This window comes from Schistocerca piceifrons, chromosome 8 (genome assembly GCF_021461385.2).
Source record: "Schistocerca piceifrons isolate TAMUIC-IGC-003096 chromosome 8, iqSchPice1.1, whole genome shotgun sequence".
Taxonomy (NCBI): Eukaryota; Metazoa; Arthropoda; class Insecta; order Orthoptera; family Acrididae; genus Schistocerca; species Schistocerca piceifrons.
In genome coordinates, this window is record NC_060145.1 from 270951716 (window position 1) to 270978203 (window position 26488).

The 26488-nt window shown below is 42.3% G+C and overlaps 1 protein-coding gene across 1 annotated transcript in view; it reads right to left on the bottom strand.

Annotated features, from left to right (window-relative positions):
- LOC124711664 (protein PAT1 homolog 1) overlaps nt 1-26488 on the bottom strand; it is a 121712-nt gene that overhangs the window by 52331 nt on the left and 42893 nt on the right. The window contains exons 5-7 of the mRNA XM_047241855.1: nt 15627-15902; nt 15348-15543; nt 5270-5424 (exon numbers count right to left, since the gene is read on the bottom strand). Of these exons, the coding sequence (XP_047097811.1) occupies nt 5270-5424; nt 15348-15543; nt 15627-15902 (627 nt within the window). The remainder of the gene's footprint in view (nt 1-5269; nt 5425-15347; nt 15544-15626; nt 15903-26488) is intronic.

Here is a 26488-nt window from a genome sequence, read left to right on the forward strand (position 1 = left end):
ATTTTTATTACGACAAATAAAATGTATACTGCCACATTATGTACCTCAGCAACACTCAAAGTAAGTAATATTCCTCTGGGTTAGTATATAATTTGCAAGCTTGCTCTAAGATAGATCTTTCATGTCTGTTAAGTACAAATGTGGTACCAAGTCATTTTCAGATGTATTTTTTGGGACGTGAATAGCAACTAATTCTAGATTGACAGGGATATAGTCCCTTCAAGTGATATATAATGTAAGTAGAAAGTAAATGAGTAATAACAAGGTAATCTATAACCAGTTTCTTAAGAACGTGGTACAGCTGCAGAAATAGTACATCTGATCAAAAATACACTTTACCTTTACAAAGCTCAACTATCTGTATTTTTCATTAGGAGAGTGATATGTTTCACGTATTTTGCTATGTTAATGATCAGTGACACACAGCAGGGCACCTATCACACTTACAGCTCAATGGAGATTGAGTCTACTATAATAAGCTCTAAAAACAATGCACAATAGTTAATTATTAAAGCCCAGTAACGTTTCTACACAGCTTACAATGATGATGAAAGATGCACCATACATTTATTGAATCAAATTTTTTAAATCCATTTTCTCTAATTGGAAAATAGCAGTAACATCCACAAAAATATACTACAAATTTTCACTTATAAAGCACAGGGTGTATTGGAAAGAATCATCTGATTTGGAATGTCTAGATTTCTGAAACTAATAGACATATATAATGAATTTTGTTTTTTGATGAATGGGTAACTCAAAAAGTTTTTTTTTCATATACTTTCATAGCCGTTCAATATGCCACCCCTTGAGATGCACAGCATGTGTCAATGCGGTATTCAAATTGTTCCCACACTGCAGCAAGCATGTCTTGAGTTACAGCTTCCACAGCTGGTGTTATGTGATATCTCAGTTCATTCATTGTTGTTGGTAACAGTCTTTTATAAACTCCCACAAATAAATAACCAAACACAGTCAGGTCTGGTGACCTTAGGGCCAGTAATTTAAAGCTGAGTCATTTGGTCCAGTGTGACCAGTTTGCCGTTCAGTAATCCTTTGAATTAAAAATTCCTGCACTCCCAGATTCCAGTGTGGTGGTGCTCCATACTGCTGGTAAATGAAGTCATTCGAATCAGTCTCTAACTGTAGGAAACAGAAGTTCTCGCACATATCAAGATATGTGCTTCCTGTAACAGTGTTCTTGGCAAAGAAAAATGGACCATACACCTTTTCCTGTGAAACTACACAAAACATATTAAATTTTGGAGGGTACCTCTTATGTTGTAAAACTTCATGTGGTTGTTCTGTACCTCACATTCTCACATTATGGTGATTCAACTTTCGATTTAAAGAGAATGTTGCCTCATCACTAAACAATAAGCATGGAAGAAAACTGTCATCCTCCAAAATTGCAGAACTCCACACGTTGTCTTCACCTTCACGAAGAGCTTTCAGTAGCTGAATTTTGTATGTTGCATGTGTAAAGTCGACACAACACACGCCTGATTGACACTAGGGGCACGTTGAGCTGCATGGCGAATGGATTTCTACATACTCCTTGTGAAACTACGACAGATGCATTCGGCGACTGTGCCAGACACTCGGGGACGATCCGGCGATTTGCCTTTACACAAACAACCTGTTTCTCGGAATTGTTCATGCCTTCCTCTAATGCTTTGTCCTGTAGGAAGATCCACGCCACACCTTATATGAAAGTCACGCTAAACAGATATTACTGATCCACACTGCGCAAAATGTAGAACACAAAATGCTTTCTGTTGTCCCAACACCATTTTTACTAGAACTGAAGTGAGCGCACACTGCTGAAACCTAGCACGAATAATGAAAAACTCAAGAGTCTGCTCTTTCCAACAGTACATTGTTCAAGCACATATCTTAAATAACATAACAATTATGATTTTTTTAAAAATTGGATGACTCTTCTAGATACACCCCGTATTATTTGAGATACGTACATGAACAACTTACTATTGGAAAGACCAAACTATCGAGTTTTACATGGTTCTTGTTTGGTTGCAGCAGAGTGCACCCACTTCAATTCTAGTAAAAACGATGTCGCGACAACAGCAAGCATTTTGTGTTCTATGTTTTGCGCAGTGCAGGTCAGTAATAATTTTTCAGCACGACTTTCGTACTAGGTATGGTGTGGATCCTGCTACAGTACACGGCATTAGACGAAGGCATGAACAATTCCGAGAAACAGGTTGTTTGTGTAAAGGCAAATCCCCAGACCACCCCGAGTGACTGACACAGATGTCAAAAAACACATCAGTCATAGTTTCACAACGAGTCCGCAGAAATCCATTCACCGTGCAGCTCAATGGTTCAACAAGTCCCCAATGTCCATCCGGCAAGTGTTGCATCGATGTTTACATATGAAACCATACAAAATTTAGCAACTGCAAGCTCTTCATAAAGGTGACAAACAACGTGTCGAGTTCTGTAATTTTGTTCTTGGCAAGATAGAGGATGATAGTTTCTTCCCCGCTTCGTGTTTAGTGATGAGGCAACATTCTATTTAAATATAAAGGTGAACGGTGAACTGTCATATTATGAGAATATGGGGAACAGAACAACCATATGAGAGGAATTCTCCAAAATTTAATGTGTAATTTCACAGGAAAAGGCATATGGTCCATTTTCCTTCGCTGAGAACACTGTTACAGAAGCATATATCTTGATATTCTTGAGAACTTTCTTTTCACACAGTTGGATACTGATTCAAACGACTTCATTTACGAATAAGATGGGGCTCAGCCACAATGGCATCTGGAAGTGCAGGAATTTTTAAATCAATGGGTTACTGAACAATGGATCGGTCGCAATGGACCAAATAACGCAGCCTTACATTACTGGCCTCCAAGGTCACTGGACCTGACTAGTTATTATTTCTTGTGGGAGTTTATAAAAGATTGTGTTTATGTGCCTCCATTACCAGCAACAACGAATGAACTGAGACATCACTTAACAGCAACTGTGGAAGCTGTAACTCAAGACATGCTCGTGTCAGTGTGAGAACAATTTGAATACTGCATTAACATATGCTGTGCATCTCAAGGGTGGCATATTGATCATATATGAAAAGGTATTTAAAAAAACACGTTTTGACTTTCCCATTAATCAAAAAACAAAATTCATTGTATATGTTTATTACTTTCAGAAATATAGCCGCACCAAATCCGATGATGCTTTTGATAAACCCTGTATATACTGGCAACGATATCCACCTTTATGGTATGTCCTCCTGAGTGACCTTCCTTAAGAAAGAATCTTAGCAAATGGTCATTTAGGATATTAAGCTCTGCCACACATGTAAATGATTATGAACAGGAAGAAAGAAATTAGTTCACTGGAATGATGGAACACATTGACACAAAGGATTTTCAGCCTAGTAGTATTGTATTTCATAGTTTGGGAACACTGGATAATATGTGTCAGTAAGGAGAAGTACTACGCTATAACCCCACTTTTACGTTCCCGGAATTAACATTTACCACCGTTTACGACATTTTTTATCGGTCCCATCATATTTCCTATGCCCACAATGTTAATTTTCATCTGATTTTGCCTCAACATATTTATAATTTTCCCGCGATTTACGCATTACAAAAAATGTTTGTGGAGAAAAACTGATGCTGGCATGACTTTGGCCGTCCAGTAGTGATTACAAATATTACGTGGTTAAGTTTCTTGACACCAGAGCACTCCACTCAGCAGATTTGAACCAGTAAACATGTAAAAGTTGGAACAATTCGTGCCATATCTCCCACTGCTGCCAAGCTCTATTTGGCGTGGTGGCTGATGGGAGTAACTATGTTCGTTCAAATGAAGATATCATGACCAATCACAACCATTTCCAAACTGTCTGTACTGCGCAAACAAAGTTTTGTTATTGTTGTGATCATCATGACACCTTTGTTGAACACTATTTGGCATGTTTCGGCATATGGCAACTTGGAGCGCTAGTTGACACTGTCATTCACTTTGTGTTGCTCAAATGTTTTTAGTTTAAACACAGTGCCAGTTACGTATTTTATTCATGCTGAGCAAAACATGTTTCGAGAAATTATTCTCATTGCAAGTGGAGTATTTATGTATGTATTTTTTGTGATATTACACAAACAAACAATGTGAGTGATAGTTTGCATGTGTGTGTGGTTTTCTACATATAACTGATGAGGCAAAGTACCTGATAACCTCAAAAAGATGACTACAGTGCAAGAGATGCAGAATAACACATATTCAAACACCACACAAAATACTTGTGTACATATTTGCACTTGAAAATGAGAAAAAATTCTCGAAACGCATTGCGCTAAGCATGAAAAAAAATACATAACTAATGCAGTATTTCATTATTTAAATAATGAATGGCAGCTGCAAACTTTCCAAAACATCGATTATGACATGAAATTGAGTTCCTACTTCCCAGACAGTTATCAGTTCCAGTTACATCAGCTGTTTTTATTAGATAATAAACCTTTATTAGATAATAAACAAGTCCCTGACAAGTCTTTTGATGACTTATGTACATATATCACACATAAAGTGCAAGGGGGTATCCTAGGCGTAACTTTTACAGCTTAAAAGCTTTTACAGCTTAAAATTTTACATTTTATCACGTTTTACGCCATTTTTTTGAAGTCCCTCGAAAAGTTTAAAAGTGGGGTTTCACTGTATGTTCCAAGTGGAAGCTCTACTGGCAATTTAGTCTCAATTTGATAAATCCTTATGAAACATCCATGAAAGCGGCTTATGATGGTAAAGCTATTCCAAGAGTTAACTAGGAGTTATGTAAGAGACTGTACAAAATGCCATACTTTTCAATGATGATTATCAACTATTTAACACAGAATGAAGCATCTGTAAAAGTGAATAACAGGGGGAACATTACTAAGGGTGATTATTGTTACTTTTTGTTGCTTCAGTGTTTGCAGAGACATTTAGTTGACTAGGCAAACAGAAGCCAGCATATGGCCAGATATTTGGACAAAATGAAATTTATGGGAAGATTTGGCAATTTTGATGAAATTTTCTAGTTCTGACCATAGTCATGATCAATTTGAACAAAATTATGAAATAGCAGCCTCAGAAATCCCAGGAAATCTTCCCCACAGAGATTCAGACATTGAGTGGGTGTTTTTTACTTCTATTGTCCCATCACAAAAACATCAGATGAATGGTAATCTCATTAATGAACAGTTTGTACTCAGCAGACAATAAGACAGCAATTATATCTACTACTTACGGGAAACCCTGGACGAAATTGAACATTTGGCCCCCTGTGTGGCACATTTCTCAGCAATCCATTATCACCTGGAAAGACTTGTAGGCTTTTCCCAACAGTACCAGGATGGCCCATTAAATGTGGAGGTATGAATCTTAAGAGGTTTGGATTTGAACCTGAAACAAAAGGGGCCACTGTCAGCACTACATCACACCAGAGGGAGAACAGAGCAGACACTGCCAAGTTTTCATCATCATGAAAGTGTTATTAACTAATCCCTGATATGTTGGATGACTCGATCAGATAAATCATAACATGGAAGAGGTTTTAAACGTCTGATTATAAAAGCCACAATTTTTATGTTAATGATTCATTGTATTATGCGTTCTGCAAACATTTCATGAATACTTCCACGGTTCCAAATATGCTCAAATCATTAGCAAAAATTTTCATAAATCATGAGACACAAACAAATATCAACAATCCCTATGGCAAAACTGTATCTGACTTCCACACTGTTTTTCGAAGTTCTCGAAGGAAGCACAACTCAGAACAAACAACAAGTGAAACAGTGCAATAGCAGATGCAGGTATTCTGAATTATGTCTATGTGCTAAGGTAGCATATAACATTTTAGTTGATCATCTTGTTGCTGTTGTCTTCAGTCCAGAGCTGGTTTGATGCAGCTCTCCATGCTACTCTATCCTGTGCAAGCTTCTTCATCTCCAAGTTTCTACTGCAACCCACGTCCTTCTGAATCTGCTTAGTGAATTCATCTCTTGGTCTCCCTCTATGATTTTTATGCTCCACACTGCCCTCCAATACTAAATTGCTGACCCATTGAGGCCTCAGAACATGTCCTACCAACCGATCCCTTCTTCTAGTCAAGTTCAATACTAAATTGGTGATCCCTTGATGCTTCAGACCATGTCCTACCAAATGATCCCATCTTCTAGCCAAGTTGTGCCACAAATTCCTCTTCTCCCGAATTCTATTCAGTACATCCTCATTAGTTACGTGATCTACCCATCTGATCTTCAGCATTCTTCTCTAGCACAACATTTTGAAAGATTCTATTGTCTTCTTGTCCAAACTATTTATCGTTCATGTTTCACTTCTATACATGGCTACACTCCATACAAACACTTTCAGAAATGACTTCCTGACATTTAAATCTATACTCGATGTTAGCAAACTTCTGTTCTTCAGAAAAGCTTTCCTTGCCATTGCCAGTCTACATTTTATATCCTCTCTACTTCGACCACCATCAGTTATTTTGCTACCCAAATAGCAAAACTCCTTTACTACTTTAAGTGTCTCATTACCTAACCTAATTCCCTCAGCATCACATGATTTAATTCAACTACATTCCCTGTTTTTGCTTTTGTTGATGTCCACCTTAAATCCTCCTTTCAAGACACTGCCCATTCCGTACAACTGCTCTTCCTTTGCTATCTCTGACAGAATTACAATGTCATTGGCAAACCTCAAAGTTTTTAATTCTTCTCCATGGATTTTAATTACTACTCCAAATTTTTCTTTTGCTGCTTACTCAATATATAGATTGAATAACATCGAGGATAGGCTACAACCCTGTCTTACTGCCTTCCCAACAACTGCTTCCCTTTCATGCCCCTCTTATGTGAGTAATAAGAAGTATTAGCTGTACTCTCATATATGCCATCATGAAGAGTAAAACTGGTTTTACTGCAGATGTGAACGCACGTACAAAACTAGAATTTAAATTATCAGCTTTAGATTTTTCGGGATTATGTTGAGAAACTCTCCAGATGCATACATGTCAGAACCACTGTGTCATGCAAGGCAATTAGAATGAGTTGCGAGAATTATATGAGAGTTAAGCAGTTACTGTTTGTGGTGATTACAATGTTGATACTGGTTTACTGGTCAGCAACCCTGTCCCATAAGTCTGTAGTTCTCTCAAATGAATTTTCATTTTGATAGAATTATAATATTGATTTTCTAGTGAAAGGACTGATCAAATCTGCACAGAGCTTAAATAATTTTGATTGCCTGCCATCAAAATGATGAAGTAGAATGTTTGATTAGATTAGATATGCTTTATGTTCCAAAATTCCACAGTAACAAGATCCTCAAGGATATACAATGTGTCATAAAAGAATAAATAACATATATAACAAAGACAGTTGCTGGGGAGCAGCCTTTGTACTAGCTAGGGGTGCAGGTAGCAGGGGTAGGCGGCAGATAACTGGAAACCCAATTTCTTAGACTAGGGCATGAGATAACAGCTTACAACTTAGCTGATATGGGGACCCAAACTGGGTGGCCATATTGGGGCTGGGGATGGCGTATATGTGTACACACACACACACACACACACACACACACACACACAATCTATTTTGTGGGGGGTGAGGAGGCAGCAAGTTACCTTGGGCTCAGGCCAGGAAAGTTACAGATGTGAAGGATGTGCTCTAAGAATAGCTCCCATCTGGGCAGCTCAGTAAAGCTGCTGGTGGTGGGGAGGATCCAGTTGGAAAGTGTTGTCAAGTGGCCGCTGAAATCTCTAAATGTTGTGCTCTGCTGCATCTTGTGCCATTGGGTGGTCCATCTAGATTTTGGCAACAGTTTGGCAGTGACCATTCATTCTAGTTGACACCTGGTTGTTTGTAGTTGACAACTGGTTGGTTGTCATACCAATGTAAAATGTGCAGTGGTTGCAGTAGAGCCAGTATATAACACGACTGCTTTCACCAGAATGTAACACGACTGCTTTCATAGATGGCCTGGCCTCTCATGGGATAGTATAAAACTGTGACAGGACTGTAACAGGTGGTGCTGGGTAGGCGGGTGGGTGGGTGGATTGGGCAGGTCTTGCATCTGGGTCTTCCACAGTGATATGATTCCTGTGGCAGGGGATTGGAGGTGTCAGTGGCATAGGGATGGAGTAGGATGATGTGGAGGTTGAGTGGGCAGTGGAGCACCACTACGGGGGGAGTTGGAAGTACATTAGAAATAGTATTTTACTAGTAGAAATATACACATTCATGCACAAACCACACATACATTCAAATTTACACACCCACGGCCACAACAAAACTAACATATTCCAAAGAGGTAGTAAATTTGTCACAAAATATGTAACTATACATTACACAAAGATACATGTGATAATTCTTAAACTACTGTATCCCTGCATCATCAAACAGAAAATGAGTTTATAACAGTTATTTACATTGAATATATCTAAAAACAAAGATGATGTGACTTACCAAACGAAAGTGCTGGCAGGTCGATAGACACACAAACAAACACAAACATACACACAAAATTCAAGCTTTTGCAACCAACGGTTGCTTCATCAGGAAAGAGGGAAGAAGAGGGAAAGACTAAAGGATGTGGGTTTTAAGGGAGAGGGTAAGGCGTCATTCCAATCCCGAGAGCGGAAAGACTTACCTTAGAGAGAAAAAAGGACAGGTATACACTCGCACACACACCCATATCCGGATATGGACTGCACAGTCTCAGGCAACTGAAACCACACTGGGAGCAGCAGCACCACTGCATGATGGGAGTGGCAAATGGGGTGGGGTAAGGAGGAAGCTGGGGCGGGGAGGGGAAGGGATAGTACAGTAGGGATGGCGGACAGTGAAGTGCGGCAGGTTAGATGGAGGGCAGGGGAGAGGTGAGGGAGGGAGGGAGGGGGGGGGGGGGGGAGGCTGTAGTAAGTAGCGGAAACTGAGTGTGATGGTGGAATGACGGCTGTGAAGTGCTGGAATGGGAACAGGGAAGGGGCTGGATGGGTGAGAACAGTGACTAACAAAGGTTGAGGCCAGGAGGGTTACGAGAACGTAGGATGTATTGCAGGGAAAGTTCCCACCTGTGCAATTCAGAAAAGCTGGTGTTGGTGGGAAGGATCCATATGGCACAGGCTGTGAAGCAGTCATTGAAATGAAGGATGTCATGTTTGCCAGCATGTTCAGCAACAGGGTGGTCCACTTGTTTCTTGGCCATGGTTTGTCGGTGGCCGTTCATGCGGACAGACATCTTGCTGGTTGTCATGCCTACATAGAATGCAGCACAGTGGTTGCAGCTTAGCTTCTAGATAATATGACAGGTTTCACAAGAAGCCCTGCCTCTGATGGGATAGGTGATGTTTGTAACTGGAGTGGAGTAGATGGTGGTGAGAGTACGTATGGGATAGGTCTTGCATCTAGGCCTATTACAGGGGTATGAGCCATGAGGTAAGGGGTTGGAAGCAGGGGTTGTGTAGAGATGGATGAGAATATTGTGTAGGTTCAGTGGACAATGGAATACCACAGTGGTATTCCACCATCCACCAAACCTATGCAATACCACAGCGGTATCCCATCGTCCACCGAACCTACACAATATCCTCATCCATCCTTACACAACCCATGCTCCCAACCACTTACCTCATGGCTCATACCCCTGTAAGAGACCTAGATGCAAGACCTGTCCCATACATCCTCACACCACGACCTACTCCAGTCTGACCACGAACATCACCTACCCCATCAAAGGCAGGACTACCTGTGAAACCAGTCATGTGATCTATGAGCTAAGCTGCAACCACTGTGCTGCATTCTATATCGGCATGACAACCAAGAAGCTGTCTATCCTCGCTCATCCAGTCCCTTCCCTGTACCCATTCGAGCACTTCACAGCCATCATTTCATCATCACACTCAATCTTCCTCATTTTCCGCTACTTACTCCCCCCCCTCCCCCACCTCTCCCCCTGCCCACCGTCTAACCCCAAAAGCTTTATTTGGGACAGTCTTTTTGTTGTGCTTATCTGCCATTCAGCATCTCCGCTATATGGTAAACGGCAACTTTCGTTTTCATAATAGTGTTACATACCATGCTGGATTTTCCATTGTTTAATTTTCAATGACATATTTCCAAAAGTAGTCACATTAACACTTACAGAAAATACTGGGTGGTTGTAATTAAACTTTCACTACCTGAGAGGGCCCCCATGAACAACAAGTGGTTATAGGATAATGAAACTTCGTGAGCCGGCCAGAGTGGCTGATCGGTTCTAGGCGCTACAGTCTGGAACTGCGCGACTGCTACGGTCGCAGGTTCGAATCCTGCCTTGGGCATGGATGTGTGTGATGTCCTTAGGTTAGTTAGGTTTAAGTAGTTCGAAGTTCTAGGGGACTGATTACATCAGAAGTTAAGTCCCATAGTGCTCAGATCCATTTGAACCATTTTTGAAACTTCGTGGAAACATTTGCAAGGCCACACGGGAGAGGACTGATGAATAAACCACTGAAAGAAACATATTTAAATATTAACATGAGAGGCTAACATTTGTTAACTGCATACCATGATTAAGTTCCAGGTTACAAACGTTGCTCAATACGACAACCATCTGCATCCATTGCAGTCTAGAACTGCATTAGAGATATCATTTCTAAGTTTTTTGCAGCACTTTCTGAATGGCGAACCATGGAATGATCAGCTGTCATGACACAGCTCATATACTGCTTGAAGATAACATATTGCGTACAGCATCCTCAGCCATAGCAACAATAACTTCAACAATTTGTGGTGCAAATGAGTGTCAGCCTCTTCCAGGAGCAGTTCCCGAACTACCAGTCAATCCAAACTTTCAAAACATATTCTTCAAGCCCAGTCTGGAAATAAGACATCTCTGTATTCCTTTACTGTGTTGATATTTGCAAAGATCAGCAGTACTGCTGCTGCTATTTTGATGAAACAGCTTTACAAGTGCAGCCGTGCTCACCTTGTCCACAGCCATTTTACAGACTATAACTATAACAGCAATGCTTCTGTTTCACTCCAACATTGTCATACCAGTACCAGCATCTAACAGCAAGTCACGATAGCAACACTACTAACTACACAAATCCTGCAGCACACAGTCTGAACGTCATTCTTGTATTAAAAAAAATTAGGGTAAGGTTAAACATGTCAGACCAGATATTTACTTGTTAGTCCAATAGCTGATATTCTCTTGCAGACTCTTTTCAATGAACTAGTTGTCACTCGATACCTCTTCTGTGTGGTGAGTAGCTCTCTATCCATTTCATTTTGATACACATTAAATTCCAATTGTCCAGTATCACACTGAGCTCTTTCTCGATGTTATAATATGTGGTTCCAGTTCAGGTACAGTTTTCATGTGGACAAAGTAGAGTTGGGTGCCATTTGAACTCAGCTGCCCAATTCTTAGATTAGCCTTATAACTTTCCCCAAATTTGGAATACTTCTACTGTATGCCCCAAAGTAAGGAAAGAACAGTGACATAGTACTTAAGTGAATCTTTTACGTTGGGTGTCCACACAGTAAATAGTTTTCCATCTACACTGACTCACATAGCAAAAGTTTAACTACAACAACCCTGTAGAATGAATAACTGCAGATATTAAAAGGCCTCCCAGACACAAATTTATCAGTTTCTTGCAAAAGCACTACACTAAACCACAGTTCCTAAATCACTATCACAGGTATAAAAAAAGATACAGAGTAGGGTACCGCTCGCTGCAAAAATCATTCAATGGCAAAATAAAATATAATGTAGAAGATAAAAACAAAGTAATATCGCATGTCATAAAAAATGAAACTGGAATAAGCCGATGCAATTGTAGTAACATACAAATCAAAAGATGGGACTAGAGTAATAGAAAATTGTCAGGAATTGGCAAATGTTGTAAATGACTAATTCTCTGGTGATGCAAAAAAGTTGCAAACAAAATCTTCCTAAAACACATGTAGTACACACAATGACTTACACTACAAGCACAATGATGTTTTGCACAGCGGAGCCAGAAGTCAGGAAGACAATACAGAAATTAAAAAATAAGAAGTCAGCAGGTACAGATGAAGTTCCAGTCTCTGCACTCACGGCACAAATAGACAGCATACAAGCTTCCTTAACATAATAATGATTTCCTTTAGTTAGGGCACTTTTCTCGAGTATCTAAACATGCTAGAGAAAGGTAATGTGAAGAATCTTGAAAACAATAGGCCAGATTCACTACTGCCAGCATTCTCAAAAATAGGTGAATTAATCATTAAAGGTGGACTAATGAGTTACATGAATAAATGCAACCTTTTTAATGAAGCACAGTTTGGGTTCTGAAGTGGGAAAAGTGGAATACTGGCTATTACAGTCACACAAAAGTGATACTTGAAGCTTGTGATGAGGATGACACTGTACAAGCATATTCTTAGACTTTCCCAAGATTTTTGGCAATGCTGACCATAAAATACTGGACTAAACAAGCTAGAGGCACTACGGGGTAGCAGGAATGGCAAATGAAGTGTTCCAAGTTGTACCTGGAAAGGTAGAGAGGTTCACAGGTCTGCTGCTGATAAATTTGTAATAAAACAATGACCAACTGACTTTGAGGAGGATGACAAAAGGGCTGTTGATATAATACTGATTCCACATGGGACAACTAATGTCATTCAACCAATTGACAAAGAATGTTTTTGACAGTGGAAAGTAATTTTCAGGAAACTGTTGGACTATATAATTTCTTACAGTTCTTTGTCATTTCAGGTTTCTCAACAGAACAGTAGTCTTAAACTGGTCATTTGTGCATTATCAGTTTGCAGTGCCATGTTTTCTGAATTTGATTAAGTATGTCTGGTACTCAGCAGAAAATGCAGAACAATAGCTGGGACCATTTCTTGCTCTAACCCAGTTCTGCCTGAACAAAACTAGTAATTACCATGAAATGTCTGAATAGATTAGCTTTTCATTTGTTAGGTGTCTCTTGTGTAAGGAAGATATTTGTTTTCACCATTTGATAGGCACTTCACATTTTTGTAATTACCTCAGAGAATAAACAAAAAAGTGTTTCATTATAAGTATAATTAAAATGTTATCATATGAACTGTGCTACAGAAATCACTGTAAAATGATATATGTGTAAGAAATATTCCATTTCTGCAATGAGACATCAACCACTGTCATGTTTTTTTCCCCTCTCCTGATCACATTTTTAAGAATTACATCTCCAACAGTTTAGCTGCCAATACAAAATGTAGATTATTAAAAAAATAGTGTGACATGCCTGAACTGGTTAAGGTGCTTAAAATAGATGTTTGTGCAATATGGACTTTCACACTATGTTATCTTGTCATGGTTGCTTTCACATATTCATGTGATCGGCAAGAAGGGCTGTACAAATCACTGTTTAAGCTATTCTCCATGCAGATAAAAATGAGTAACTTCAACCTTCTTTGAAAATACTTTCTGTGCATCTGAGTAACTAAAATTCTGACAGTACTTTTCTCTCAGTGTATTATTCTTGTATTAAAAAAATTTAGGGTAAGGTTAAACATGTCAGACCAGATATTTACTTGTTAGTCCAATAGCTGATAATCTCTTGCAGACTCTTTTCAATGAACTAGTTGTTACTCGATACCTCTTCTGTGTGGTGAGTAGCTCTCTATCCATTTCATTTTGATACACATTAAATTCCAATTGTCCAGTATCACACTGAGCTCTTTCTCGATGTTATCATACGTGGTTCCAGTTCAGGTACAGTTTTCATGTGGACAAAGTAGAGTTGGATGCCATTTGAACTCAGCTGCCCAACTCTTAGAGTAACCTTATAACTTTCCCCAACTTTGGAATACTTCTACTGTATGCCTCAAAGTAAGGAAAGAACAGTGACATAGTACTTAAGTGAATCTTTTTTTATGGGGGGTGGGGAGGGGGGCGAGGGAAGGTAGGCGGAATACGCCCCCCCCCCCTCCCACTGCCCCATCCCCCCCCCTACACACACACACACACACACACACACACACAATTACTGGGAATCAGCACACTTGGAAAGATGACGTCAATTTTGATACGATGACAGCATGTGCCACCTGGGTGTAGTGGAAGTACTGATAATAGTTTCAAAATCGTCTGCCAACAGATTGGGTAGTGCCATGGCTACCAGAGCAACATCTGTGTCTAATCAATGTGGTGTAAATGTTTGAAGCAAGCAGGCAACCAAGCCAGAGAAATGCACTCGTGTTTCCCCAGCCAGCTGAGTGAGTTTGAAAGGAGACAAGTTATGGCCTTCTGTGATCGGGAAGGTCCTTTCGGAGAACTCCACATGAGTTTTCAGTGATCACATGAACTTTCACACATGCACAGGTGAGGTTTTGGGATGTCCACACAGCACAGACGCCTGCCAGGGTCCTCATATTGTAAGGACAGCAGTGGCAGATCATACAGCAACAACAGCACAGATAAGAGGGCTTGTGAGGCCATACATGTCAACATGAACTATTTTGAACTGATTGTCAGCAATGGGACTATACGTACACACACTTCTAGCCCATCTTCCACTCACGCCACAGCATCCATATGCACAGCTCAACTTGTGCCGTCAGAGAATCACCCAGAAGATCGAATAGCGTACCTTGGTCTTCAATGATGAAAGCACATTTTGCCTACACACAAGTGATGGTCAGCTGATCATTTGTGCATACAACATGCAGCTGTGAGCACTGTCTCACAGAGTGCATCTGTCCATGAGACACTGGCCCCACCGCAGGCCTAATGGTCTGGGTATGATAAGCTACAACTCACATTCATCTTTAGTGTTTTTGGAGGGGACCCTAACCAGTGCTCGGTACATGCAGATTGTTGTCAGAATCATTCTTTTGCCATTCTTGCAACAGGGAGGTGAGTTGGTATTTCAATAAGATAATGCTTGCCCACACACTGCCAGTGAACTCGACATGCTCTGCAAGACATGCAGTAACTTCCTGGCCAGCACGATCTCTGGACTTGTTGCTAGCCAAGCCACGTGTGGGATATGATGGGACAAGAAAAGACTCATGCAACTTGTCAACCAACAACTCTTTATGGAACTATGTCAACAGGTTGAGCAAGAGTGGCATAATGTATCCCAGGACAGTATTCGCCATCTGTACACTTGACTGGATGCCAGAACCAGAAGCTAAAACACATCCAAATGTGGGTATTTCAGCATGGGTCAATACCTGGAACTTCTGAACCACTTGTGTTATTGATGTGTAAATGTAATCATTTCTTGCATCCCCCCCCCCCCCCCCCCCCACACACACACAAAGCATTTTTTTTTATGTACTCACCTAGTCGGTGGTTCGCCTGGTGCAACAGCACTGGGTGGATACCAGGCGGTGGTTGGGCAGGAGGTGGTGCAACTACTCTCGGTGGAGGCACCACAAAAGGGCCATTCGGATGACTTGCTGCTCGAGTCAGTCCTAACACTGGCGGGGGGAAACTTATGCCCCGCCCTAGAGTTGCCTGGGTACCACGAACCGCTTCCTACAATTTCACAACACGTTATTTAGTAAAAGTTTAAAGTTATTCAAATTCTGCAAATAACTTCAGTTAAAGGTAAAACTTGCCTGAGACTGCACAGTTATTGGAGGAGGTGGAAATTGTGGAACCTGAGGAGGGCTAGTAGGCTGAGCAATTGGCCCAGCAGCAGGACTAGTAGTAGTAACAGACGAGTGTCCTGCACTGCTGCCACTGCTATTACTGTGTCCAGATGACATAGTAAGCTCCCGCTCGATGTCTTCAACACGCAGCACAGCTGCTGGTGGAGGTGGTTGGCTAGAAGCTGAAGACACTGCCGACTGCTGGATGAGACCTCGCTCAAGTTCTTCCACTGTGCACACACTCTGGGAATGAACACAGACAGTTCACTCAATGTTACTTTTGTGCCAATAACATCCACAGATCCACATGGATCAGATACAAGCCTTACTTAATGAAACTAGAAACAAGGCAATCAAACAGGCGAGGGGGGTGGGGGGGGGGGGGGGGGGAGCGCAGGCCTGAGAGAGGTAAATAAGAAAGGCAGCAATGCAGTAGGTATAAATGTGGAATAAAAAGGAAGAGGAATCCAAATGAAAAACATAAAATACAGATATAAACAGAAAAATCAAACAATTAAAAATTCAGTATTGAATTTAACAATCATACGCAACGGATAGTTGCTACTCACCATATAGCAGAGATGTTGAGTAGCAGATAGGCACAACAAAAACATTGTCACAAAAATAAGCTTTTGGCTAACAAGGCCTTTGTCAAAAATAGACAAAACATACACACACATTTTTGAAGAGTTGTGACTAATTCTTCAAATGGCGTAAGGCATCAAGTGCACTGATGGTCCAATAAGGTGTTTGATTCACAGACAGTGGAGGGTGAAGTTCTGGCCAGTTAGATCTCCTCCCCCCCCCCCCCCCCCCCTTCTACAATGTACAATGAGTTGGGTCCACTCATTCAAGATACCGTGAACGTGAATCAGGATATTTATTTCAACATTCGTGGTGACTAAGTGTTGCACTCTCTTCTACATCTACATAATGAGCATGCTGCCTACACTTCCATCTTCCAAGATAATGACAGCCATGCTCATAGTATGTATACATTCCTTGTTTGACCAACACTCAGACATCATATCACAACTCAACTGGCCTGCTAAATCATCCAATCTTTATTACACTGAAACCATTTGGGACAATATGGGACAGTGGGTGAAACACAGCAACTGACATCCGCACAATTTGGTAGCTCTACAGCAACTACCATCAATGAGTGGCTGCAGCTGGATACGGCATACCTGAAGAAACTTGGGAACTCTTCTTCTTCTTTACACTGAGACCATTATTACCACAAGAGATGGTATTACACAGCGTTTGTGTGAGGCCTCCAGGGGGTACTAAGTTTTTGACTGGTATGCTTAGATAAAATATATTCTTAACAATGCTGGTGAAAATATAACATTATGAAAGCTTCTGGCAGTTGGTTGTCATTGTATGGACATCTTTCTGGAATTCTGTTGTATTCACTTAGTATACAACCAGTGCCTCACTCCAGATTGAAGAATGTAAGAAACAGGTTTCAAATGTTCATTGCTTTACCAATGAGTTTGTGTGTTAAATATTTTATGTTAACCCCTCAGTCCTGGTGTCCCCTATGGGGGACATAACATGTAGCATTATTTGAAAATTTTTCCCCGAGCTCTTATCATTTTGGCAACACTGAAAAGTGTTTTAGAAGGAAGTTCAGAGATGGCAGAACCTCCTGCAATAGCAGTTCATCATTGTTGTGTTGAATCACATTGTTGCCAGCCAGAATAGAAAATGGCTGACAGAAGAAAGTGGGTCAGAGGAGAGGCTATTTGTAAGTATTTTATTACTACTTTATTCTATTTTAATCAATACAACATATATGGGATAATGTAAATGAATAGTCAGAGAATAATTATTTAAAATTATAATTTTACAATCGTCTTTGAAAAAGTATTGAAATTCGAGTGTAGCCTGTAAGGGACACCAGGACTTAGTGCAATGTGTAACGTGATTTGTCAACAAAATATTTTTTTTTTTTTTTTTTTTTTTTTTTTTTTTTTTTTTTTTTTTTTTTTTTTTTTTACAAAAGTAATACTTTAATTGTTCATTTTATATTCTGTGGTGAATATTAGATTAATATTAATTATGTTTCAGGAAATTGTGATCTACAGGTGAACAATTTTACAATTTTTTTTTTTTTGCCCCAATTCAAATGCATTTGAAGATTTTGTAAATGAATTATTTGATAGAGATGTTAGTGAATTGGAGCTCTCTGATGAGGTGTGATGATGATGATATCCATACAGATCCAGACTATCATGTCAGAAACGAACAGGAATCAGATATAGCTAACGAAGATGAAGACGAAGACGAAGCTGAAGACAGGAACAATAGCAGATCAGAAAAAATCTGCTCTATTCAATCTACCACCGACAGGACATTTTGGAAGAAGACTTTGGATTTTTTCCCTTTAACCACCTGCATCTGAACATGATGAACAAGTGGTAATCAGTGTGAACTTACCACCTCATGACTACGTGAGTAAATATCGGCCAGAAAATATTTTTAGCATCCTTACCGAATATACAAACAGAAGGTATCTTAAAAATACTGGGAGAGAACTGAAATGTACTGTAGCTGAAATGAAAGGATTTATCTCTGCAACAGTGATGATGTCATACTTGTGCTATCTTAGGATTAGGACGTATTGGGCCAAAAAGAGTAGGGTGGAAGGTATTGCTAAAAAAATTTGCCGTGACAGATATTTTACAACTAGAAAACATCTGAAACTTGTTGATGGTGAAGTGTCCCTCGAAGTAAAACAAAATAATAAATTTTGGAAAATACAACCTATTCTTGAAAGTGTACAGAATGGCTGTAGATTGAACTCTAGGCCCACTAATATTTCTGTTGATGAACTTATGATTCCATTTTGGGGTCACAGTCCAACAAGACAAGTCATAAAATTGAAACCAAACCCTTGTGGATTAAAGAATTTTGTACTGGCTGTAACTGATGGATTTCCTATAGATTTCTTCTTTTACCAAGTGAAAGGTGATCCTATTGTGAATGACACTCAATTTGAAAATTTTGATGTAGGTGGAAAGGCTGTTATAAAACTGACAGCTACTCTTCCTCCTGGAGTGATCATTTACATGGACTGTTATTTCACATCGGAGTCACTTTTAGACAAACTGCACAGTGAAGCTGAGTGTCAAGCTACTGGAACATTACAGAACTCCAGAATTCAAAAAGTTTCCAAACTATCATTGGACAAGGATATGGAGAAAAATGGTAGGAGATCTAGTGATCAATCAGTGAGAAGTGATGGCCAACTTTGTGTAATGAAATGGTTCGACAATCTCCCTGCTATCTTCATATTCAGTAGAGAAGGAGTAAACCCAGTTGATAGATGTTGCCGCTGGTGCAGGAAAGAAAAAAAGTACATTCAAGTAGATCGTCCCACAGTTGTAAGCACCTACAATTCAAATATGGGAGGTACTGACTTTCTCGACAGATTGATCAGCTATTACAGAATAAGTGCAAAAACTAAGAAGTGGACTGTAAGGGTGATTACGCACTTCATTGATTTCGTTATTTGTGCTTTATAGCTAGAATACAGACATGATCAAGCTGTCTTGGGTACATCGAAGAATGACGTTCTAGACTGCCTCCAGTTCAGAGAAAAGTTTGAGGAAAACCTATGGCATTCACACAAACCTGAAGCGATATCTGACGATGATCCTGACTTCAAAAATCCAGCACCAAAGCATTCAAAGTCTAGAATTGATCACCCTCCTGATGCCATTCGATCAAAAAATGTTCTACATCCACCACAATTTTCACAACTGGTTTCCAAAAATCGCTGTCGACTTCCAGGGTGTTCAGCTAATAAGGCACACATAAAATGTCCCACCTGCAAAGTTTTCCTCTGCCTGCATGATAAACACAACTGCTTCAAGCTTTATCATCAACTGTGAAGACTAAATGAATTAAATTTGTCATCACAAATAAATGATTATGATAGACCTACTGCATTCCGGATTTTTTTCTAACTGCCGTCTGCTTCACATCTGCTGTGCAGCAAGGTACATAAATTTAAGTATTAACTGTCTTTTTCTTACTTGTCACTTCTTTTTCCGCATGTTTTTGCTTTTAGGAAGCTTTAATTCATCCGAGATATGGAGGAGGCCCTGGCGGTGGCGATAGAGAGCACTGGGTGCACCTGACTGTAAACTGTTGCTCATGTCGGCACCAATGACTACTGCCGTCTGGGCTCAGAGGTCATCCTCAGTTCATGCAGGCAGTTGGCGGAGTTGGTGAAGGCAGAAAGCCTCGCTCGTGGGATGGAATCTGAGCTAACTATTTCTAGTATCATTCCCAGAACCAATAGCGGTCCTCTGGTTTGGAGCCGAGTGGAAGGCTTAAAACCAGAGGCTCAGACAATTCTTCGGAAATCTGGGGTGCAAATTTCTCGACCTCCGCTATGGGGTGGAGATGGTTGGTTGGTTGGTTTAAAGTTTAAAGGGACCAAACTGCAAAGGTCATCGGTCCCTTGTTTCATAAAAACACAGAGCACAGTGAAACTTTCCACCAGTCAGGCGAAGCGCTAAAATAAAAATTCTGGGGGAAGAAAAGCCCCATGGTCAATGGTAAAACATGACGGAAAATGGAGCACAGCAACAAAACCAACAGAGAGAACAAAGGCAGAAGGAATTAAAACTGCACAGCAGAGGACTGTGGCGGGCTGATCACGAAAATAATAGGATGAGCCAGCCACTCTGCAACACGTTAAAACCTCCAGCCTAAAAGATTAGGGTGGAGTCGAATTACAACACAAAACTAAGGAAAAGATACAGCACAAAAGAGGGTGACACAATAAAATTAGAGGGACCTATAAAAGCCACTTGCTCAAATAAAACTTAAAACACGATCTGCCATAGAGACATCGTTACCTAAAAGAGATGATAAATCACCCAGGAGATTAAAAGTTTGCCTGAGGGCGGTTAAAAGAGGACATTCCAACAATATATGGGCCACCGTCATGGTTTCACCACAGCGACAATGAGGGGGGTCCTCTCGATGCAGTAGATGACCATGCGTCAGCCAAGAGTGACCAACGCGGAGCCTACAGAGAATAACAGAATCCCTGCGAGAGGTCCGCATGGAGGAACCCCACACGGTCGTGGTCTCCTTTACACGCCGCAGCTTGTTGGGTGCAGACAGAGTGCGCCATTCGTCTGCCCACATCCCAAAGACCCGACGGCGTAACACCGATCGGAGATCAGTTGCCGGGAGGCCGATCTCCAACGGCAGTTTGCGGGTGGCCTCTTTAGCTAACTTGTTGGCGTGTTCATTTCCCGCTATCCTAACGTGTCCCGGGGTCCATATGAACATCACTGAATGTCCACACTGTTCAAGAGCATGAACGGACTCCTGGATGGCAACAACAATGGGATGGCGTGGGTAGCACTGGTCAAGAGCCTGTAGACTACTGAGAGAGTCACTGCAAATGACAAAAGACTCTCCAGTGCTGGTACGAATACGCTCAAGGGCACAAAAAATGGCTGTTAGCTCTGCGATGTAAACACTGCAGCCGTCCGGCAAGGAGTGCTGGTCTACATAGTCCGCGTGAGCATACGCGTACCCCACACGGCCATCAACCATCGAGCCATCTGTATAGATAGCCTCCGAGTCGCGGGATGCGTCGAGGAGAGAAAGAAATTGGCGGCGCAAGACTGCAGGAGGAACTGAATCCTTTTGCCATTGTGAGAGGTCCAGCCAAAGCTGCGGCCGACGAATACACCAAGGTGGTGTATGTGGGTGGACCTGAAAAGCAGATGGAAGAGGCAAAGACTCGAGGTCACTAAGGAGTGACCGAACACGGATCCCAATTGTATGGCCTGATCGAGGCCGCCGGTGTGGGGTATGGACTGCCGCATTAGCGAAAAGGAGACGGTAGTTAGGGTGACGAGGCGAACAACGAACGTGGGCAGCATAGTTGGCTAAGAGTTGTAGACGCCGAATGTGGAGTGGCGGAACCCCAGCCTCAGCAAGTAGGCTATTAACAGGACTGGTGCGGAATGCTCCTGTCGAACCCCACAGTGGTGAACGGGGTCCAGCAGTTGCAACGCTGAGGGCGACGCGGAGCCATACGCCACACTCCCATAATCCAGTCGGGACAGCACGAGGGCTTTGTAGAGCTGCAGCAGCGTATTACGATCTGCACCCCAAGTTGTGTTGCTGAGGCAGCGGAGGGCATTCAGATGCTGCCAGCACTGACGCTTGAGCTGACGAATATGTGGAAGCCAAGTAAGCCGGGCATCAAACAGCAATCCCAGAAAACGGTAAGTGTCAACAACCCTGAGCATGGCATCCAGAAGATAAAGCTCAGGGTGGGGATAGACAGTTCGACGCCGACAAAAGTGCATAACACAAGTCTTCGCAGGAGAAAATTGAAACCCATGGGCTAGGGCCCACGCGTGCGCCTTGCGTATGGCTCCCTGCAACCTAAGTTCTGCAACACTAATGGTGGAGGAGCTGAAAAAGATGCAGAAATCGTCAGCATATAATGTGGGTGAGACAGATGACCCTACTGCTCCTGCAAGGCCATTAATGGCCACAAGGAAAAGGGGCACGCTCAATACAGAGCCCTGTGGAACACCGTTCTCCTGGATATGAAGTGAACTATGGGATGTGCCAATTAAAACGCGGAATGTCCGAACAGATAAAAAATTCTGAATAAAAATGGGGAGAGAGCCCCGGAGACCCCACCCGTGCAACGTGGCGAGAATACAGTGCCGCCACGTCGTGTCATATGCTCTGGAGAGGTCGAAGAAGACGGAGAGAGGTGTTGGCGCTCAGACCGGAAGTGCAGCTGGACCCCTGCAGCGCGCCTTATCACTCCTCAGCGCGATTGCGCAACCGGAAGTGAATTTTCGAGCAACACGAGCTAAGTAAATATATGGGATGCACTAGCAGAGGCAGCGAAAATTTCTAAGTCCGAATCAAGGTCACGCACTCAAAGAAGCGTAACGCGTGAAACACACCCACCATCCCCGCTCCTACACACAGTAGACCACCCAAACAGCATGCGTTATATTTCTTTGACTACTTTAATCACCCTAACAAGGAGACCTCACTTACCATGAGGCCATTTCATAGGATGGCCTTCGGCTGTGTGTCTGAGAAGGACTTTGAGGTCTTTATTCTATTGAGGTTATAAAACATTACTCTAACATGCAGCTACACACGCAGCTGCTCCTCTAAATGTAACATAAACGGACGATAACACTACTGATAAGGATCAATCGCATAACCTAAGTGGCCTAACCTATACATTTTTGTGCAACACGAGCTTAGTAATACTAGAGCTCGTGTTGTTGCACTGTCCGCCTTACACAGCGGCATACGGTGAATGCAAACAGCCTAATGAAAAGCCCTATACATCCGCACTGCTCGGCGGCAGCAGAGCGACTGACGCTCAGACCGGAAGCGCAGCTGGACCCCTGCAGCGCGCCTTATCAGTCCTTATCAGCGCGGTTACGCAACCGGAAGTGAATTTTCGAGCAACACGGGTCTAGTAATACTAGGACCCGTGTTGCGCCCCAGAGGCGCCAGAGACTAAGTCCGAACCAAGGTCACGTGTAAAAACATGCGTATAGTACGGAATAACATACGTTATTCCGTACTGTATGCCCCCCTACCAGTGGGGGGGGGGGGGGGGGGCAGGCGTAACTGTACTGTTCTGTGGGCCAACTGAGAAGGGAGTCTTTGCAGGAACTGGTGGCGGCAGAGTTGCAGCAGCATAACTCCTCAACATAGATGTGGGGTTGAGCTGTTCTAGCTTCTTTCTTGCCTCTTGGTAAGTTAAACGGTCCAGGGTCTTAATTTCTTGTGTCTTCCGCTCTCTTTGGTAGACTGCACAGTCTGGCAATCAGGGAGAATGATGCTCCCCACAGTTAACGCAGGTGGGAGGCGGAGCACATGGAACATTAGGATGTGAAGGTCGTCCACAATCACGACACGTGGGGCTGGCATTGCATCTGGAGGACATATGTCCGAACTTCCAGCACTGGAAGCATCGCATAGGGGGCGGGACATAGGGCTTGACATTGCACCGGTAGATCATGACCTTGACCTTCTCAGGCAAGCAGTCACCCTCAAAGGCTAGGATGAAGGCACCAGTAGCGACCCTATTATCCTTGGGCCCCCTAAAGACACGAAGGACAAAGTGCACACCTCGTCGTGCCAGGTTCTCACGTAGCTCGTCATCAGACTGTAGCAGAAGATCTTTATGAAAGATAATCCCCTGGACCAAATTTAAGGACTTATGGGGAGTGACGTTAACGGGGATGTCACCGAGCTTCTCACAGGCGAGTAACGCCCGTGACTGTGCAGATGAAACTGCTTGTATCAAAATAGCCCCGCTCCTCATTTTGGAAACAGATGCCACTTCCCCAAACTTATCTTCAAGATGGTGAACAAAGAAGAGAAGCTTAGTCCCCAAAAACGAATCCCCACCGGTTCTGCTGCACACAAGGTATCGCGGTGAATACGGCTCCTGTCTGTCCGCAGCCCTACGTTCCTCCCATGGCGTGGCTAGGGAAGGGAATGATTTGGGGTTATATGTCACAGCATTAAATTCTGTCTTACCACGCTTAGAGACGTTGGCGGTCGTGCGACCACCTGATTGAGACTTCACCCGCTTCATTGCGGGGCATCTGCCTCGATGCCACCCACTCCGACCAGGGGCTCTCCCCACAGGCGCCACCCAGCCACAGCAAAGGTCACCTGACAGGATGGCCGTTGCCGGGAGTCCTGATGCCTGAGAGAGACGAGCATCGATTCCTTGGCTTACGTGGGGAGGTGTCAGCTCAGGCATCGGCAGTACGATCCCTGTGTCGTCAGGGGGCTACAACCTAGAGGGTACATGACAACCCCACCACAACGGGCTGGCTATCGTGCTGGATTTTGGGTGCCATGGGTAGTCCATAATGATCGTGGGTGCAGATGGTGACGCACTAAGGGTGCAACTTACACAATTGATCAGGTGTGTAAGCCCAAAATGAGGGATGGAGGGTGCAGTTATGACGCCAAGACGATAGAAAGTGCCAAGGTCTGAGGGCACAGAGGACTCATGGTGCACCACGTAAGGTGTCCTTCCCCAAAAGGCTCGTACTTCTGTTGAATTTGGAAAAATGGGGGTCAAACCTCAATGGGGACTATCACATTAAAGGCCGAAACAGTTGAGACTCCTTTTAGTCGCCTCTTATGACAGGCAGGAATACCGCGGGCCTATTCTAAGCCCCAAACCCACAGGGAGGATGGGGTGGGGAAATGTAGGGTCCCCCTGAATAGGTCAGGCGTGCACTACATGCAGGAAGCGGCTACAAGGGTAGTGGAGTACATGTGAAGTGCACATGTGGGCTTTTTAGGTTAGAGAATTCCCTCCCTAACCCCGACAAGAAGCCTCCCGAGACACGACAAGGTAGTAGTAGGCAAAACGCAACAGGGAATAACAATATGAATGTGGTAATAGTAAACTGCAGGAGCCTCTATAGGAAAGGGCCTAGAACTGCTCTCGTTAATCAACAGTTACAATGCCTACATAGTACTAGGGACGGACAGTTGGCTGAAACCAGATGTAAACAGTAATGAAATTCTAAACTCAGATTGGAATGTATACTGCAGAGACAGGCTGGACAGTGAAGGGGGAGGCGTGTTTATAGCGATAAAAAGTGCAATAGTACCAAAGGAAATTGACGGAGATCCGAAATGTGAACTAATTTGGGTGAAGGTCACAGTTAAAAGCAGGCTCAAACACGGTAATTGGATGTCTCTATAGGCCCCCTGGCTCAGCAGTTGTTGTGGCAGAGTGCCTGAAGGAAATTTTGGAAAATATTTCAAGTAGATTTCGCGACCATGTTATAGTTTTGGGTGGAGATTTTAATTTACCAGATATAGACTGGGAAACTCAAACGTTCATAACGGGTGGCAGGGACAAAGAATCCAGTGAAATTTTTTAAAGTGCTTTATCTGAAAACTACCTTGAGCAGTTAAATAGAGAACTGACTCATGGCGATAACATACTAGACCTTCTGGTGACAAACAGACCTGAACTATTTGAAACAGTTAACGCAGAACAGGGAATCAGTGATCATAAAGCGGTTACTGCATCAATGATTTAAGCCGTAAATAGAAATATTAAAAAAAGGTAGGAATATTTTTCTGTTTAGCAAAAGTGACAAAAAGCAGATTTCAGAGTACTTGACGGCTCAACACACAAGTTTTGTCTAAAGTACAGATAGTGTTGAGGATCAGTGGACAAAGTTCAAAACCATCGTACAATATGCTTTAGATGAGTATGTGCCAAGCAAGATCGTAAGAGATGGAAAAGAGCGAACGTGGTACAACAACTGAGTTAGAAAACTGCTGCAGGAGCAGAGGAAACTTCACAGCAAACACAAACATAGCCAAAGCCTTGCAGACAAACAAAAATTACGCGAAGCGAAATGTAGTGTGAGGAGGGCTATGCGAGAGGCGCTCAACGAATTCGAAAGTAAAGTTCTATGTACTGACTTGGCAGAAAATCGTAAGAAATTTTGGTCTTATGTCAAAGCGGTAGGTGGATCAAAACAAAATGTCCAGACACTCTGTGACCAAAATGGTACTGAAAAAGAGGATGACAGACTACAGGCCAAAATACTGAATGTCTTTTTCCAAACCTGTTTCACAGATTAGTTCCTTCTCTAGATTGTTGCACAGATGACGAAATGGTAGATATCGAAATAGACGACAGAGGGATAGAAAAACAATTAAAATCGCTCAAAAGAGGAAAGACCGCTGGACCTGATGGGACACCAGTTCGATTTTACAGAGTACGCAAAGGAACTTGCCCCCCTTCT